The following is a 19,996-nucleotide window of genomic DNA, read 5'->3' on the forward strand; positions in this document are numbered from 1 at the left end:
AAACCGAAACTCCCCACATCGGCGATCCGAAATCCCCAAATCTGTTGATTTGGGGTTCCTGGCACCTCAAGCCCCCAATTCTGACTCCCATTAAGGATTCCACTAAAATATTCCATGGAAAGCGAATGTACACCCTTTTTCTCACTCGAATTCAAGAGGGGAACCCGTACCTCAGATTCGATGCTTTGGAATTGCTGTCGTTGCTAGAAGGGGATTTTGCCGGCGTCGATTGCTCCGCTGCCGAGCATGGGTCGAAAGGGAAAACGATAAGGAGTTGAGAGGGAGAAAACTAGGGAGACAAAGAAAAGATGGGGAAGGCGTGGCAGGGGGCCGTCGGCCTCCTGTCGACTTTCCGGCGAACACAGAAAGAGAGGGGGGGAGGGGACAAAGAGCGATGGAAGGCACGGCAGGGTCGTCAGCCTCCTGTCGGCCCTCCGACAAACACGGGTTGAGAGAGAGGACACCCTACCTCCCGAAAGGCTTAGGTGACAGCTAGCCAGAGGCAAGGCCTCGCCCTGCCATCAACGAATCCGAGCGGTAGGGGCGAGACCCCCTGCCGGACGAATATCATGATCGACAAGGGTCCAAGCCCTTGTCGAACGAGAGAAATTGAAGAAGGAGAAGATAGAGGGAGAGGGTGTGTACCTTCGAGGTCGCCGGCAACGGCGGTGACGACGGGGTTGATCGGAACGAGAGGGAGGAGGTGGCATCGGCTCCCTTGAGAGGTGTCGGACGCGAGGTCGTCGGGGTTTTCTCGCATGCCGGGAGCGAGAGACGAGTGCAGAGAGCGGAGGAGGAGGAGGAGGAGGAGGAGGAGGAGGAGGAGGAGGAGGAGGAGGAGGAAGGCACAGACAATGGGTGCCTCCCCTCACCGTGCCTTTAACGAGAATCAGGGAGCCAAAAAGGGAAACCCCCAAAGGGGTTTTTTGTTTTCGCAAAGGGACTGGGGAGCGCAGCAGCGGCGCAAGGGGAAAAGAAAGGGTTTTTAAAACCCTAACCCCTGCGATGCGGGTATTAACCTCAATGGGTCCGGGTCTGATCCGGATCTGACCCGGGTCCAAATTTTTTTTTCAATTTTGTGGGTTTTACAGGACGGGTGTCAGTCTCCATACATCTGAATGGATAATTTCAAAAGGTCTTGTTGTAAACATAGATCTTTGACAAAAAGGCATTTTTTTCATTTTCCCAAGAATACAATCGTTACAAGTGAAATCACTTTTACATAGACTTTTAACAAAAGGTAAATGAGAAATTTTTGCAATATTTGGATGTCCAAGTCTCTTGTGCCACACATTAATATCCTTTGGTTGGACAACATTACAAAACGAGTTCTTTGGAATTTGAAGGGAATCGACATAGTATAGATCGCCCTTCCTAAAGCCTTCCCCAATCAATCTCCTGGACCGCCGATCCTGAAAACTTTATATCACACCCATGATCCGAGAGTTGAGAAACAAAAAGCAAATTTAAGTTTAATTTGGGTATAAATCTAATTTTTGGAATAAAGAACCCTTGTTTTTCAAATTTTTTTATTCCTTTTACTTCAAGAGATATTCCATCCGCGGTTGAAACAAAAGATGAAGATTGATTTTTTGAGTATTCGGAAAAAGAACTAAAACTTGGGGTCATGTGAAAAGAAGCACCCGAATCTAAAAGCTAAGAGGTCTTACCGGGAGGAGAAGAGGTTGACATGGCGGCTCCGAAAACAGCTCCTTTTAGAAGAGGTTGAAGTGCATCCACGATTTCTTGTAATGAGAGAGCTCCATTTGAAGATGACGAGCACTCTTCCATTTGAGGTTGAGATGTAGTAGCCATGGCAAGTAACTTTTTCCACTTTGGGCAAATAGGCTTGATATGCCCCGGTTCCTTACAAAAATGACATAAAAGCTTGCTATAATCCTTCTTCCCTCCTTGACCACTTGAGTTTTGATTCTTGAAGTGAGTAGGCTTGTAGGTCCTTAAGTTGCTCCCTAGTCTTGAGATGACATTAACTCCTTCATTTTCTTCATTATTGGAAGGTGTAGCTAGAACACTTGAGTTGTTCTTGCTTATACCCATACGAGTCTCTTCCTCATTTAGTTTAGTAATTACATCTTCAAGATAGGGGGAAGAGAAGGCGGATAAAGGAGAAGACCGGATTTGTTCGAATTCAGGCCTAAGCCCATTCAAAAAATTAAAAAATCTATCTTCTTCCAATTGTTTATGACGAAGCTCTATGGCTTCTCCATTCCACTTGGGTTCGAGCATAGCAAGCTCATCCCAAATAGAAAAGAGTTCGACAAAATACTCCCTTATAGTCATCTCTCATTGATGAAGAGTTAGCACCCTCTTTTGGAGGTAATATTTATGGGACAAGTCCCTAGAGGTGTACATCTTCTCGAGGTACTCCCACGCTTGAGAGGCCTTCTTAAACATGATAATATTGGCGTTAATTCTTGTTTCTACGGATGAGAAAATCCATGAGAGGATTTTAAAATTCCTCATCTCCCATTCTTCATGCTTTTTGGCATAGTTTTCAAGAGCCTTGGCTCTTTCTTCGCCTTCAAGGATTTTTATTTCTCCTTTTTCCATCAATGTTATCTTTGCCTCCGGTTCGAGAATCGAGCCTTGGACATAGCCCCAAAGCCATTTCCCTTTAATAAGAGCTTTCATGTTTTCGGCCCAAACGTGATAGTTGGACCCATTGAGTTTGAAGCCGGGAGAAAAATGAGTCTTTTTCACCCATTAGAGAGGAGAGATGATGAAAAAGAATACGTATCACAAAGGATTTTTAGACCTTTCTTGATAGAAGAGTCTTCTAAAATATTGGATGAACAAGAGGATCCACTCCAATCACCAAAAAATCAAAGGAATGCTTTTCGAAGCACCCGAAAAGTGAGAATCCAAACAATCTTTCTTTCTCCAACTGAATCCTTGCAAACAATCAAGTTTTCAAATAACTTGATACTTCAAATACTCAAGACACAAAATAAATGCACAATGTTTATAAGCTTTACACCACAAAAGAAGTGCAATAAATGCACAATGTTTATAAGCTCAAGGAGACAACTCCTTATTGTAATACTTACATTTAATGGGCTCACATAGCCCTTATTTATAAGCACACTTAAAGAGTCGTTAGGCTATTCCCAATGGCTCTTATTAGAGACATTGGGAATCAACCCAACGTCTATCTTTTTAAATACAAAAATATTACATAAAAGAACAAAAACAAGAAATAAAAAAATTGCAAAAGTAAGAAAAAATAAAAAGGAGGAATTACAACCATATTCAAAAACATGAATATGCATAAAATGTAGAAATGACTAAAATACCCCTACAACTAATACAAGAAAGAAATATATATTTTATATATATAAGTAGATGGATACATGTACATATATATGAAATATATATATGTATATGTATCTTTTATATATATAAAATATATATAGAAAATACATTGTCTTTTGAATTAACAATTTACCAGGGGGATGACCCCTATTTATACAAGAGGGAGAGGAATGAAGGAGAGTTCTCCTTGAGAGTCGTTGGACCTAGTCCAACGGCTCTAAATATAGCCGTTGGACTAGGTCCAACGACTATATTCTAGTCAAGTCCCAGTTGGGACTTGACTAGATTATAGTATCTAGTTCTAAATGAACTAGATAATAAATAAAATAAAAAGATAGAAAAAGAAAAAAAACATATTAAAAATATATATAATAATAATAATATAATATTATTATATATTATATATGTTACATTTTACATTTTAAAAGCTAGCATTTGTTTGGTCTGTAACTCACACCTATCGTGAGTAGCAGATTGATTGATTTGGCATGTTTGTATCTTAGCTGCAACCTAACATGGATCTTATGCTTGTCGCTACAGTGGAAATTTTACTGTATTCTCCAAATAGACCAGTGGTTGACTTCTCAGAGATCTTCTTGTGGGTGATGGCTGTTGGTACCATTGTCTGTGCTTCTCTTTGGCCTGAATTTATTGCATGTGAACAAACTGATGAACATTATAATCAACTCACCAAGAAGGTACACTTCAAGATTAGCACTGCTGTTTGTTCTAGTTCTAGACACTTTTACAATACTTTTTCCCTATTTCTACCATATTGATTTACTTGTCATCTTACATGTAATTTTTGTTTTCACTCATGGATTGACCTAGACGCTAAGGTAACTTATGCTTCAAATTTTGTCTTTTTGCTTGATGTTGAGAACTAAGGGATACTGCTTTTTGTGCTTTTCAGTGAGGAGTAAATTTTATACAAGTGCATACTGGTTCCTAGAATTTTTTGGATGGATTAGATACACTACTCTATGATTTATCATGTCCTCACTCTATGCAACATTCTAATTCTCGCATTATTGTTTGTAAATGAGGGTGATAGCTGGCTTGTACCAAATGTTTGGGTACCCTTATGCATATATCCATCTGAGATGTATGGGGAAGGGCTAATCGCCTTCAGTAACATACAGACTAGCAGAATTTTTTTTTGAATTTTGGGCACAAGGGTTACATAAACAATTCAAGATCTGTTTTCATTTGAAGTGATTCATAAGGGCATTAAACATATTCTTCAATGCTAGAGCCAATATATCTAGATCGAATTTAAGCAATCTCCCAACCAAGTTAAAGGTGTATATGCTCATTTTTTGAAATGGGTAGGGACGGAATGCAGTATTAGCTTCTCATCCCTAGAGCATTTTCATTCGTCTTTCATTGTTCCTAATTAAAGGTTCAATCAATGTGGTTGGGACATGCTGCTAGCTTCTCATAGCTAAAGCATCTTACATTTCTTTCTAGCCAAAGGCTGTATGTAGTTGCTTTTATGTATTGCCTACAAGCTTTTCTCCATAAAAGAAACCATATCACCTTGGAAAATGCAACCCACTATTTTAGGTCGTCCATCTTACTGGTTTCTCCTTTGACTCTGTCCATGAAAAGCTTTTTCTGAGATAGGCCTCATGCCATACCACCTCAATGCAGATATATTTCTCCCTTGGCTCTATCACAATATGACAATGCAATCCGGTTTTTATTCTCTTTAGACCCTTTTCTCAAATGTTCATGTCAGTGATTGCTTTTCATGGATATGTTTATTTAGCTTCTCAAGTCCATCCTCCTTGAATATTCATTAGGTAAGGCCCATTTATGTCGAACTCATGAATGTCTTCATTCAGAGATGCTGGAGGCAATGGATAGCCCTTGTTGATAGCAGCAAGCAAAGCCTTGGATATGGTATTATAAGTGAGTTTTTAGCAGTCTAAATTTTTGTTCTAAAAAATGGGTTAGAATCCCTTAACCTACTTTGACCACTATGCCCTGCCTAGGCATCTCCACTATCCAGTCTTTTAACAATCACATTCAATCACCACTTTCCCCACTTAGTCAGTTCTTTTCTATTTTAAGGCAACTTGATGGTTCATTCCCTTGCCTATTAGGTCCCTTTTTAAATGGCATATCTCCAGCACCATTTATCCAAAAAACTTGGTCGAGTTCAATAAGTTAGTGCTTAACAACTTAATTATTGTTTCTAGTTATGATACAAGTATATTTTGTCACTAGTATATAAATAATAAATAAATATATAAATAAATTATATATATACAATTCTAAACTGCTCATTTCCCTCTTCATTGTCCATGATAATCAAACATTTGATGTTGCTTGAAGGTTATGTGCCATTAATTTTTCTATACAAGTCTTGTACATTTTCCCTAGAGGGTTATGTGTATCGCCTATAAAGTCTCCCCAGAAACTTTATGCATATCAATCATTGCATGAATGAAACAAATATTTTTTACTTAAGCTAGTTCACGACTGCCGCAGTTTTGCTTGATTTGTGATGAATTAATGTTTATTCTGAAAATCTGAAAGCTCCTATTTTGAGCAATTAATGTATTCTTGGCATGTCAGACATAGTTAGGTTTGATCAGTTGGTTCCATCTCCTTGGTATGTTTGTGATACCTAACGAATGCCATTCTGTCATATGTTATGTTTATCCCATGCAGCTGTGCAAGTTCCACATCACTGTCCATATATGTCCTTTATTTTGGAATGACGTGCTTTTTTATTTTATAGGAAAGCCATAATGCTGGAGCTATTGCAAAAAATGATTATGAGAAGGAGGTTCTTGATATCAATGCAAAGGGAGCTGTCATTTTCATCATATTGGCATCTGCTTTTCTGATGCTGTTATACTTTTTTATGTCTTCCTGGTTTATTTGGCTGCTTGTTGTTCTGTTCTGCATTGGTGGCACTGAGGTGTGCATATATTTCTTTATCGTTCTCAAATGTATCTATATGCATACAAGATGAGACACGGATTTCATGTAGCTTCATTCATTGTTTCTTGTAGTACAGCGTGTTTTATCACTTGTCGGCCCAGTTGTGCTTTTTTCCCCTTTGTGAGAGGCTTATGGTTTATTTTGTATATTGAATTTGCTAGAAGTTCATGCTTGCCAAAACATGCCTGCTTCTATATGTAACAGCTGTTGAGCAATTCTAGGTTTCAAGTATAACATGTATATCTGGTTAGCAAATTCGCTCAGTTGATTCTACATGGTCATAAGGTATACCTTTCACTGATGTCCTTGTACCACTTCATTCTGCCCTAGTGCATATTAGCCTATGCCGGGGTGTTTTACTCAAGATAACCACCATTAGTGGCATAAAATATATTTTTCCTGAGGTGAACTTGAAATACCATAGTGATCTTTTTGAAAAGGTTTATTTGTTGCCATGAGCATGTATACAGTTGGAAAATTATATGAATGTGCACCGAGATCAGCAGCTCACTTCAGCCAGAAAATGACAAAAAAATAGTTTAGCAACTTGCTCACACTGCAGAAGCATCGTGCAGACAAAAGTTGCACATAAGTGAATCAATAGCTGGGTGGAAGAAAGATGAAGGGATAGAGTAGGGGTACCTATATCTACTCCAGCTTTAGCCATCACTGTTTATGGTGATCTTCTATAATCATAGAAATACCACTATAAACATAAAAGCTTCAAAAGTAGCCTTGATTTAATGCCTCTAAACATCCAATGAGGTCATCTTTTGTTTTATTTCTTGCAAGAGGTTTCATATTTTGAGAAGAAAATACTTGAAGTGAAAAAAGATTTATGTAGAGTTAGATACATTGCTAAATGTGATTACTTAGTTGTGTAAGGTTCCTCATTGCACGCTTCTGTTTCCTACAGGAACCTGCAGTGTCTAAAATTTGGTTGTTTTCTTTTCAGGGAAAGCATGTATGCCTGGTGACACTATTTTCAAGGTATGCCATAGTTCTGTAATCTATTTCGTACAGACAATGCTTATATATGATATGACTTTTCTTTAATTGCTCGTTCAGGATATTTGGAAGGTGTGGAGAGAAGACAGTCAATCTTCCTGTACTTGGTGAAGTTTTAGTTCTGTCTGTTGTTGTTTTACCACTTTGTGCAGCATTTGCTATATTCTGGGCTGCAAACCAGCATGCATCTTATGCCTGGATTGGACAAGACATCTTAGTAAGCATTTCCTATTAATATTTTACTTTTATTTACACATTTTATTTACTGATGTAGCTGAATTGCACTACATCATTTTGTTGGACACATGGCTGTAAATAATTGGAGCAATCTACAAATCAGCCAAGGTCCAATTCAGCCATCAGAGGAATTGGGAACGAGTAGTCTTACTTTTAGTGGCAGAAGAAAAATGTCATTAAGAAATGTTAGAAATAAGATATACCAATTTTTTTTTCTGAATCATATATGGACAAACTTGTTTAGAACAATTCTTAGAGAGCAATTTGATTGATATGTGATGATTTTGGACCTAACCCAGTTATATATTAGCAACTACATAAACCCAGTCATACTGATCCTATCCAATTTTTTACTGTCTTATGGGGCTTATATCATCAGTATTAATTGCACATAGATGGCTATGAGGCACACAGATTTTATTGATATCACTAAAATTTCCTACTGGCAGGGTGTTTCTCTGATGATAACTGTTCTACAAGTGGCCCGTTTACCTAACATCAAGGTAAATTATTTCCTATGATCTTTTATTTTCTTTTTTCTTTTTTCCTTTTATTGCTCATAATTTTTTTTATTTCACATGTTTATTCCTCTTTCAGGTTGCTTCAGTACTTTTGATCTGTGCCTTCATCTATGATATTTTCTGGGTCTTCATATCACCGCTTATATTCCATGAAAGTGTAATGATTGCGGTAAGTTGAACTCATATGCCATTACTAGTTTGGTCACTTCCTGTTTGGCTTCTTGTTCAACATCTTCACTTGTATGAATGATGGACAAGGGTTTGAGTGTTTGTACCCCTTGCTTTGCATCTAAATAATTATCATTGTATATGATGTAAAGTACTAATCGATTTTCTAAAACCTGGCATATAATCAGTTTGGACTAACACCAACTTTATATAAATCAAGATGGTCACTATGTTCCTTTTTTAAGGAATAAATGATTACTATATTGGACAACCTGCAAAATTTGTCTAACTACAAAAATTCAGAATTCTATTGCCCTTTGAAAATTAAATAACTTGACATTTGGTTATAACAAAGTTGGAATATTGTGAAAATACAAAATTTTAGAAACAGAAATCCATCCAGATTAAACAGTTGACATATCCATTTGATGCTGACCTTCACCTTCTCATCTTCTTTTTCTCTAGGTTCTTTCTTTGACAGAAACATTTTGAAAGATTCATTTCTAATTTTTGGTGCCAAAAATCACTAAAATGTTGACAACAATAATCTTGGGTTAACTCCCAACGGACCACAACTACTTAATTCTATTTGTCCATTCCTGCTGCAGTTACTTATAGTGCCAGTTTCCAAATGCAAATGAGCTCTCTTGGTCACAAATTGAAAATAATAATTTTTGGAATTAATTATCACTGTTAGCATTGCGAATAAATAAGGGGTCGTGTAGGGTCAAGCAACCCAACTCGGCATGGTGGGCTTGGACCATTCGTAGGATATTAGTGGGTCTTGGATGAAACAGAGGGCTGGGTTAGAGTCCCATGCTCAGGATCCATTATGGTAAGAAGCCTCTTAATAATGAAACTTAGGAAAAGAGGAGAGGAAAGCAAATTGTAATGGCGGCCATTTGGAGGTCCTCCCTCGAATGAGAAATTATTGAGTCTCTCTCTCTCTCTCTCTCTCTCTTTTCCCTAATTCATCGGATTGGGAGTAGGGTTGTTAGGTGAGGCACTGTAGTCGGCACCTAACAAAGGTATTAGAGCCGGTTTGGGGAAACCATGACCGTGAAGGAATTGGAGCTGGAAATGGAGGCCCTCAGGCATAGACAACAGGAAATGCAAACTGAGATGCGATCGGAGTTCCAACAAATGCGTGAGGTCATCGGACAACTCTTCAAAAAAATGCATTGTCCCCAAATAACAAACACACCGTCATCAACCATGAGCTCAAAGATATTGAAGGAGGCCCGAGCCAATGAGGGGCTATCGTCACCCGACCTGCTAGGCTCGAGTTTCCAAAATTTACGGGGAAGATCCTATGAGTTGGGCCTTCAAGGCAGATCAGTTCTTCAAAGTCCAAACATGCCAGAGGAGCATAAGGTAACCTACACATCCATTTATTTTAAAGGGGAAGCCATACGTTGGTAAATCTGGCTTGAGGGCCAGGTGGGGAAGTCTTCATCGGAACAATTGATTAAGGCGATGATGGTTTGATTTGGACCATCCGCTTATTGCGATTTTAACGTCGCTTTGTCCAAAATTAGACAAATGGGTTCTATTCATGATTTTCAAGCAGATTTTGAAAGAGTAATATGGCGACTGGTTGGCCACCCCACGCCCTAATTGAGGCCTTGAAAGATGAAATACAAGTGGAGGTGCAAGGGGTATGGCTTCAAACCTTGCTAGAGTGTTTTGATTGGCAAGGATAGTAGAAGAGAAGTTGAGTATAGGCGTTGGTTGAAGTTGGTGATAACTGGGAGAAAGGCTAGAGGTAGTGTTGGGTAACCCCCTAGCACCGGATTAAGCAAGGGGAAATCAGGGGTTGCCGTGGCTCAGAATCTTTTTAATGTGCAGGTCACTCACCTTACCCCCGATCAGGTGTCAGATCGAAGGCTAAAAGACCTCTGTTATCATTGCGAGGAAAATGTATTTGCTGGATGAAGTGGAAGAATCAAGGGAACAAGAGAATCAAGAATTCGAGGAGCAAGAATTTGAAGAATCCCTTGAGATTTCTCTTCATGTCTTGTCAGGCATGTCAATTCCGCAGTCGATGCATGTACAAGGCATAATTAACAAGATCACTGTGTCGGTCCTGATCGACACCAGCTCAACTCATAACTTCATCTGCAACCAAACTATCAAGAGGAACCATCCTTCAAGGTTTTAGTGGGTGGTGGAAGAAGGATCAAAATTGAAGGATACTGCTTAGATTTAGAGCTGGAGATGCAAGGGCGGCTATTTCACATTGGGTTTCATGTGCTGCCCATGCATGTGATTGTTATAGTCCTTGTCATTCAATGGCTCAAAGGAGTAAGACAGGTTACCTGGGACTTCACAGCCATGACTATGCAATTTATGCATGAAGGGAGATGCGTGGAAATTAAGGAGGATTCAGAGACTTAATCTCATGAATCTGAACTGGAACAAATGTCAAAGTTCATGAAGGGAAGCCCTCAGATTTTTGTATTGCAAGTTGAGCAGCCAGACCAGAATTTATAAAAACCAAAATATCCTTCAGAGGTGCGACAGATCTTGACTGAATTTGAAGTGGTCTTTCAAGGACCACATGGACTGCTGCCTATGCGCAGTCATGACCACCAGATGCCTGTTATAGCAGGAGCCAAGCTAGCTAATAAATGGCCTTATGGGTAAGCACAGGTGTAGAAGAAAGTCATTGAAGAAATAGTGAACCAGATATTAAAGTATTGTGCTAATGGGTTGGATCAGTTTGGATCTGATCCAGACCCAAACTGTATATTGCGTGATTGACGTGTTTATTGGGGCATGCTTGTAATATCGTTTATGTTGTAGGACTGTTATGTTCATTAAAATCATTGTATCACATGTATAAATGAATGAAATTAGGGCACATATGATTTGAGAAAAGATGTGACCTATTCAGCCCTGCAATCCCGGTCTTCTTTTTCCTCTTGCAGATCGGTTCTGGTGCTATTTTAGAATCTAACATGGTATCAGAGCATGGTTGGATCTAGAGTTTGGTATTGTTTCCAAAAGGTATGACCATAGAGATTACTGTCCGATTCCAGTCAAGGAATATTTTTCTTCTCTGATTACTTCTTGATTCTCCTTCTCTTTCTCAAATCAATCTTTCATTGGGCACCAGTTTGTTTTTCAATATTGAAATCTTGATCTTATTTACATCTGAAATACGATTCTCTTAAAATTTGTTTTCTTGTATTCCCATCGTATTTCTTAAAATCTATTTTCTCGATCGTTTCTCGATATTGAAATCTTGATCATATTCCCATCTGAAATACGATTCTTGATCGCAAATCTCAAAATTCTAATATTCTATGCTCTCGATCTCTATTCTGTTTCGGTCTTGTCGTGGGTTAAACCCTGAACCCACAATATCTCAGATTTTTGTTCCCGTGCTATCTCATTCTTGTCGGGTTTTGATTCTAAATACTCTTTTTTTTTCTTTTGTACTGCATATTGACGTGATTTGATTTCTGCATATTGATGTGATCTGATTTCTCTCTCTCTCTCTAAAAAAAAGGCAGACTGACTGCAGTTGCAGTGAAATACGAATTCAGTTGTGATAAGTTAATCTTCTTTCTTGGACTGAATCTGAACAAGTCATATCAAGCTAATATTTGATCAATTACTTCCTCTCTTTTTTTTCGAGTATTCCTATTTTATATTTCCTTTCTTCGTGATCATGGACTCCTCTTCAACTCAACCCGGATTGTCATCAAACTTCCTCAGTCAGCTTGTTTCTAAAAAATTGAATAATTCAAATTTTCTGACTTGGAAGAGAGATCGTTCATTTTATCAAGAGTCAAGATCTCTTTGGTCATCTGGATGGATCAATTCTAGCTCCACCAGAATTTATCGCAATGGAGGAAAAGGACACACATGGGTCTGCATCTTCCAAGATTGTTCGAAATTCAGACTATGTTTCTTGGATGCAGAAAGATCAAGCATTGATTGCCTACATCACTTCTACCTTATCGCAAGAGGTGCTGATTGCCATTTCAGACGACTGCACAATGATGGAATTGCGAAACAGATTAACGCAGACCTATTCTCAGATATCTGAAGCTAGAGTTTTGTTTCTCAAGCGTGAATTCCAACTCCTCAGAAAAGGTAGCATGTCTATCATGAAATACTTGAATAAGGTGAAGTCCATTAAAGATCAACTAGCTATTATTGGATGTGAAGTACAAGACAAGGATAAAGTGCAACATTGAATGGTTTGCGGCCAGATTACCACGTATTGGTGACATCTTTGTTACCCACATTTGAAGACCTACTGGCAAAACTTCTACAACATGAGATGTCATTAAAGGGCATTGCTGAAGATTCTGGTGCTCAACTTGATTCTCATGTTTTAGCTACTGGATTTTTCTTTGGTCACGATCATGGAGGAAATAACTTCTGAGTAGGAAGGTGTCCAAGTAGATGTGCAGGTCCAAGTTTGCTTCCTATACCTAATATGCCACTCAACTCTAATGCGATGAATCAATATCAAAGAGCTGTTCCAACGTGTTATTTGTGTAATAAGAAGGGACATATTAAGGCCAATTGCTTGTTTAATCCTCAAAATAAAGAAAAGTTCCCAAACACTGAGACGAAGAAAGAAGATAATGTTACTAAGACTGATGGAAATGTGAAATAACTTTTGTTGGCTGCGTTGTCTGGGCTGCACTTGAAGCAGAATGATCAAGGGTTATGGTACGTTGACTCAGGGGCAACAACCCATGTTACGGGAGATGTTGGTAAGCTCTCAAGCTCAGTTCCTTTGGTAAAAATAGTATAGTTACTGGAGATGGATCTCACCATCTTATCTCTCATGTTGAAAATGTGACCATTCCTTTGTCAAAATCATCCCTCAATCTATCAAGTGTCATTCATGCCCTTAATATAAAAAAAACATTATTTTTGTATCTAGACTTGTTGATGATACATATTCTTATGTTGAATTCACTCCCTCTTCTGTGCATGTCAAGGATCTTCAAACGAGAGAGACATTCGCTAAAGGAGAGCGACAAGAAAACATGTACATCTTCAAAGAAAATCCATTTGCACGTAAAAGTTCTGTCTTGAAGCCCTCATTGGAATCTAAGTTTTTTTGGTCTATATCATCTTCGTCAGGTCCTGAGTCTGTTTTTAGTCTTTCTAAATGTAATAAGCCAAGTCTTTGTCATGGTCGACTTGGTCATTGTAGTCGTTCTTTTCTTGAGAAACTTGTGTCAAGTGAATTAATTTCTAAGTCAAGTCTTTTCGGTCTATATCATCTTCGTCAGGTCCTGAGTTTGTTTTTAGTCTTTTTAAATGTAATAAGCCGTCTTTGGCATGGTCGACTAGGTCATTATAGTCGTTTTTTTCTTGAGAAACTTGTGTCAAGTGAATTAATTCCTAAGTCAAGTTTGACTCTGGAGGAAAATGATAAAAAGTGTCCAAGTTTTCAAATACGTAAGAGTCGTGTACTTTCTTTTTATTCTATCAATAAAAGAGCTTTAAGGCCTTTTGAAATTGTTTATTTCGATGTTTGGGGTCCTGCCCCCGTTTGTTCCACTTCTGGTAGCATATTTCATCTTATCTTTATTGACAGTTATTCTCGTTATACTTGGATATTCTTTATGAAACACAAGTCTGAAGCCTTTCACCTATTCCGCAACTTTCATGCCTTTGTCCAAAACTACTTTTCTACCAATATCTTGCATTTTCAATGTGATTGAGGTGGTGAGTACGCCCCAAAGGACTTTATTGATTTTCTTCAAAGTAATGAAATAAACCGTAGAGTGTCTTGTCCACATATGCCTCAACAAAATTGGATCGCTGAGAGAAAGCATAGACATATTGTTGAGACTGTTATAAGTATGATACATGACAACAATCTTCCTATTAGCTTGTGGACATAATCCTTTCATTTAGCGGCAGTTTATATTATAAATCGTCTGCCCATGGCATTTTTACAAAATAATTTTCCATATTTCTCTCTTTTTGACATTCATCCTGATTACAATGCCCTGCGTGGTTTTGGATGCACTTGTTATGTTCATATTGATGATTCCCTCATAAATAAATTTCAGCCAAAGGCTTCCAAGTGCAGGTTTGTGGGATATGAAAATGATTATTAAGGGTATCGATGTTATGATCCTGTGACTAGATGTATTAAAGTTTCAAGAAATGTTTTGTTTGATGATAATGATTTTGGTGATGTATTTTCCAATCTCTGCCAAAGAATCCCCATATCATCCCTGGCTGAATGCAGATTTATTTGCAAGTGTCAATGGTGATTGCTCATCTCAGTGCATTCAGGAGACACAGTTTGTTGATAAGGATGACATCGACTCAGGTCAAGCAAGCTTATCTCGACTTGGCGTTCAGGAAGGTGGAACTTCACATGTTGAAGAAGGTGTAGGCCCGCAACCCCCTCATATTGATAAATTCAAAGGGTATGTCTATATGCGAAAGAAAAGGTTCTTCTCTTATCCCGCATATAGAGTAAGATAATCATGTGACTGACGATAATGTGAGGAGTTCAGGTAGAATCAGACATCCTATTGAGAGGTGGGTTAGCGACAAAAAATTTCTATGGATTTTCATCTATTTTTATCTCAGATTGATAAACATGATGAGCCCGTGAGCTTTTATCAAGCTGTGAAATCAAATAAATGGACTGAAGCCATGAATGAAGAAGTGGGAGCACTACATGAATGTCAGACATGGGAAATTATTCCCAAACCCACTGATAAAAATGTTGTTGATTCGAAGTGGGTTTACAAAATTAAGTACAAACCCGATGGCACCATAGAACGATACAAGGCTAGACTTGTTGCAAAGGGGTTCACTCAGGAATATGGTCAGGACTATGATGAAACCTTTGTAATGAAATACACGGAAGCACCAATATGTGAAAAGAGAAGTATGGAAGCCAACAACACAAGCACACAATGTGCAAAAGAGAACACAAGCACAATACAAGTGCAAATAACCCACTAAGGGGTGAAAAAGCCTTCAAAGGCAAAAACAACTTTATTGAATGAGAGAAATGAAGAGGATAAAAGCCATACGTGGACGAGGGAGGAGCCCTCAATTTATAGAGGAGGGAGGACCCAAGGGATCACATAGAGGGGCTCCCTTCTAGCCGTTGGGAGCCCCAAACGGTCATATTTATGACCGTTTGGGGGCCCCAACGACTAGAGTGTGGGGTCCCTTTATGTGGTCCAAAAAAGCAATAAATAAAAAGGAAAATAAAAAATAAAGAAAAAGAAAAACATCTAAAAAATATATAGTGAAATTACCAAAATACCCCTATCGGGTATTTAGGTTAAACAGTATAATTATATACTTAAATATATACATTCATATATATATATATTTAAGTATATAATTTAACACTCCCCCTCAAACTTTACGGGGAGAAGACGGAAAGTTTGTCAAGAAGGAACATAAATCTTGGAGCTGGTAGAGCTTTGGTGAAGTCTGCTAATTGAAACTCTGAAGTAACATATGGCAATGAAATGGTCCCTTTGAGGTATTCATCGGGAACATAGTGACAATCCATCTCAATATGCTTTGTACGCTTATGAAAGATGTGATTGCTAGCAATATAGATGACACTCTTGTTGTCGCAACACATCTTGGTAGGAGTAGAAATGCAGATGCCCATGTTGCTGAGGAGACTTCTAATCCATACAATTTTCATAGTTGTCATTGCCATCGCCCGATATTCGGCTTTAGTGGAAGAAAGAGAAACTTTTTGCTGCTTCTTACACCGCCAAGAGATAAGCGATTCCTCTAAGAAAACACAAAAACCAGTGACTGAGATTTGATCATTAGGATTTTCTCCCCAATCAGCATCAATATAAGCATTTAATTCAAGAGATGAAGAAGAAGATAAGAAAAACCCTTTAGAGATGGTGTTCTTGATGTAGCGCACAATCCTCGTCACGGTTGCCATATGTACAAAAGTAGGAGCATGCTGAAATTGGCTTGCAGCATGAACCACATGAGCTATATCCGGGCGGGTGATGGATAGGTAAGTAAGAGAGCCAATTAGTTGGCGATAAGGCATAGGATCTTCAAGGAGAACACCATCTTCAAGTCTGAGTTTTGCATTTATAACTTCCGGGGTCTCGACTGTTTTTTCATCCGAAATTCCTGACTTGGAACAAATGTCAACTGCCAATTTCATTTGAGACAAGATGTACCCACGAGGAGAATACGCCACTTCAATACCTAAAAAATATCTCAAATAACCCAAGTCAGACATATCAAAAGTTTTCTTTAGAATAAATTTCACATCATTTACTCCCTTTTTATCATTTCCTGTGATGATCATGTCATCAACGTACAAAAGAAGAATGATTATGAGATCACCTGTTTTCTTAACAAAGAGAGTTGTGTCAGTATAACAAGATATAAAACCCAAATTAATCCAACAAGTGCAAATAACCCACTAAGGAGAAGTATGAAAGCCAACAACACAAGCACACAATGTGCAAAAGAGAACACAAGCATAATACAAGTGCAAATAACCCACTAAGGGGTGAAAAAGCCTTCAAAGGCAAAAACAACTTTATTGAATGAGAGAAATGAAGAGGCTAAAAGCCATACATGGATGAGGGAGGAGCCCTCAATTTATAGAGGAGGGAGGACCCAAGGGATCACATAGAGGGGCTCCCTTCTAGTCGTTGGGAGCCCCAAACGGTCATATTTATGACCGTTTGGGGCCCCAACGACTAGAGGGTGGGGCCCCTTTATGTGGTCCAAAAAAGCAATAAATAAAAAGAAAAATAAAAAAAAGGAAAAAATAAAGAAAAAGAAAAACATCTAAAAAATGTATAGTGAAATTACCCAAATACCCCTATCAGGTATTTAGGTTAAACAATATAATTATATACATTCGTATATATATATATATATATATTTAAGCATATAATTTAATAACCTTCAATCCTGTGGTCAAGATGGGGACAATAAGAATTATATTATCTTTAGCTGTTGAACATAAATGAACATTAAGTCAATTGGATGTCAGGAATGCATTCCTTCATAGAGATTTGAAAGAAGATGTTTACATAGAGCAGGCCCCTAGATATGATGAGGGAGACCCAGAGACACATGTATGCAGATTAAGAAGAGCTATCTATGGTTTGAAATAGGCATCACGCTCGTGGTTTGGAAGTTTCTCCTTGGAAATACAAAAACATAGGTTCTACCGATCTCTCTTGGATCACTCACTATTTATCTTCAAAGATAAATGTACAATTACCTTGTTGTTGATATATGTCGATGATATTATTGTTACAGGGAACTCAATGAATCACATTGAAGAAATAAAGATATTTTCTTGTTGTTGAAGTGGACAGGAAGGATGATTGCTTGATCCTAACACAACATAAGTATACATTGGATTTGTTGAGGAAATTTGGTATGAAAGATTGCAAACCTTTATCTATGCCAAGTGTTTTACATCAAAAGCTCAGTTCATAGGATGGAGAGCTCTATATGGATCCTACAAGATATCCAAGCATAGTTGGCATGCTTCAATATCTTATCTTTACTCGCCCCGACATTGTTTATTCAATCAACCATGTGTCACAGACTCACAATTAATGCATGAACCACAAACGGGACACATGGATGCAATCAAAAGAGTATTAAGGTATTTGAACGGTATAGTTGGAGATGGGCTTGTATATAAGAAAAATTGAAAGAGTAAAGGTATGCATGACATCACTCTCCACAGTGATGCGGATTGGGCAGGAAACCCTGATGAAAGAAGGTCAATTTCAGGATATTACATCTTTCTTGGGGAAAACTTGGTGTCTTGGAGCAGTAGAAAACAAAAAGCAGTAGCCAGATCAAGTACCGAAGCTGAATATCGATCAATAGCTGCTGCAACTGCTGAAGTTACTTGGACAAGGCATTTGTTGAATGAGTTGGGGGAACAAATCTCAAAATCTACCTTATTGTGCGACAATCAAAGTGCCATCAAAATATCGTTTGATCCTATTTATCACAGTAGGACAAAGCATATCGGACTCACTAATTCCCCCTCTATATTCCAAGGTCTAATGAATGACGTGTTCCGACCGTTGCGCAAATTTATTTTGGTATTTTTTGACGACATACTCATATATAGCAAGGACTGAATATTACACCTACACCACTTGAGGGAGTTCCTAAGAATCTTAAGGGATCAGCAGCTGTTTGGCACATGATATCCCATATGGGGGTGGCAGCAGATCCAAAAAAGGTGACAGCGATGAGGTCGTGGCCCGTACCCACCAATGTCAAGGGGTTGAGAGGTTTCCTAGGACTAACTGGCTACTACCGATGATTTGTGTCCTGCTACCGCTGACCGCACTACTAAAAAAAGGATGTGTTTCATTGGGGAGAAGAAGCACAAAAGGCATTTGACACTTTCAAAGAGGTAATGAGTTTGACACATATTCTATCCATGCATGATTTCACTCAGCCATTTATCTTGGAAACTGATGCATCGAGACGAGGAATAGGGGTGGTATTTGTAATGAAATGGTGGTCTTCCACGAACGCCCTTGGAATGATCGAACGAAGTGTCTAAAAGACACTTTAAGCAAAGCCCTTAAAAAGGGTAAAATAGGAACAACACACACATAAATAAATAATTTTATTTATGTAAAAAGGATGCTTGAAAAGCATTACAAGAAGTGAAGTTTACAAGGGGGCTGCACCCCTATTTATACAAGAGCTAATGGGAGAGCTCATAAAGAGCTCTCCCTTCTAGCTGTGGACTAGTTCCAACAGCTAGTATTTGGTTAAGTTCCAAGTGGAACTTAACCAAACTAGATATTATCTAGTTCGATACGAACTAGATAATATTTATTGTACAATAAATTAAAAGAAAATAAAAAATAAAAATAATAAATATATATAATAATAATAATAATATATTATTATTATATATATCTATATTACATTTTAACAGTATTGACTCAAGGGAATCACCCTATCGCCTATTTCAGCAAGTTGATCCCAGAAATCAAGCAAGGCATGTCCACATATGAGAAGGAAATGATGGCCATTGTGTGGGCCATGAATAGATGGAGACACTACTTTGGAGAAAATTCATGATTAATACTGATCACCACAACTTAAAGTATTTGTTGGGCCAAAGTATAACAACACCCATGCAACTTAAATGGGTCACTAAGCTGCTAGGGTATGACTTTGAAATACAGTATAAGCGCGGTGTTGAGAACGTGGTGGCAGACGCCCTTTCGAGGAGGGACATGGGTGACTGCTATGTGTTGACAGACCCTACATTTCTGTGGGTGCAACAAATCATTTCCGAATATGAACAGTTTCCTGAACTGCAGAAACTAAAGAAGCAACTAGAACAAGGTGTCACAGTGAGAAAGGGGTGTGCGCTACAAGGATCACTCATTACCCATAAAGGCCGAATAGTGTTACCCAGACAATCGGAGCTCATTCCAAAACTGTTGCATCACTTGCATACAATGCCTATAGCTCTACAGGAAAGTTATCAAAAAACATATCATCGAGCTAGTCGAGAAATTTTTTGGACTCAAATGAAGAAGGATATTAAGGAGTTTGTAGTGCAATGTGATGCATGTCAGCGGATTAAGTATGAAACATTGCTTCACACTAGAGTCTCATAGCCATTATCAATTCTCACATAGATTTGGCAAGACATTTTGATGGATTTCGTCTAAGCTCTTCCATGCGTGAATGGGAAAAGCGTGATCCTAGTTGTCATTGACCGACTCATGAAGTATGCTCATTTCGTCCCCTTCATT

The 19,996-nt window shown here is 38.4% G+C and overlaps 1 protein-coding gene across 1 annotated transcript in view; it reads left to right on the plus strand.

Moving 5' to 3' along the window:
* LOC149833264 (signal peptide peptidase-like 2) overlaps window positions 1-19,996 on the plus strand; it is a 65,726-nt gene that overhangs the window by 29,972 nt on the left and 15,758 nt on the right. The window contains exons 5-10 of the mRNA XM_090015023.1: window positions 3,874-4,031; window positions 6,083-6,265; window positions 7,244-7,278; window positions 7,357-7,513; window positions 7,983-8,036; window positions 8,131-8,223. Coding sequence (XP_089871149.1) covers window positions 3,874-4,031; window positions 6,083-6,265; window positions 7,244-7,278; window positions 7,357-7,513; window positions 7,983-8,036; window positions 8,131-8,223 — 680 coding nt within the window. The remainder of the gene's footprint in view (window positions 1-3,873; window positions 4,032-6,082; window positions 6,266-7,243; window positions 7,279-7,356; window positions 7,514-7,982; window positions 8,037-8,130; window positions 8,224-19,996) is intronic.

The sequence above is a fragment of the Nuphar pumila genome, chromosome 7 (genome assembly GCF_984573655.1).
Source record: "Nuphar pumila chromosome 7, dmNupPumi1.hap1.1, whole genome shotgun sequence".
Lineage (NCBI taxonomy): Eukaryota > Viridiplantae > Streptophyta > Magnoliopsida > Nymphaeales > Nymphaeaceae > Nuphar > Nuphar pumila.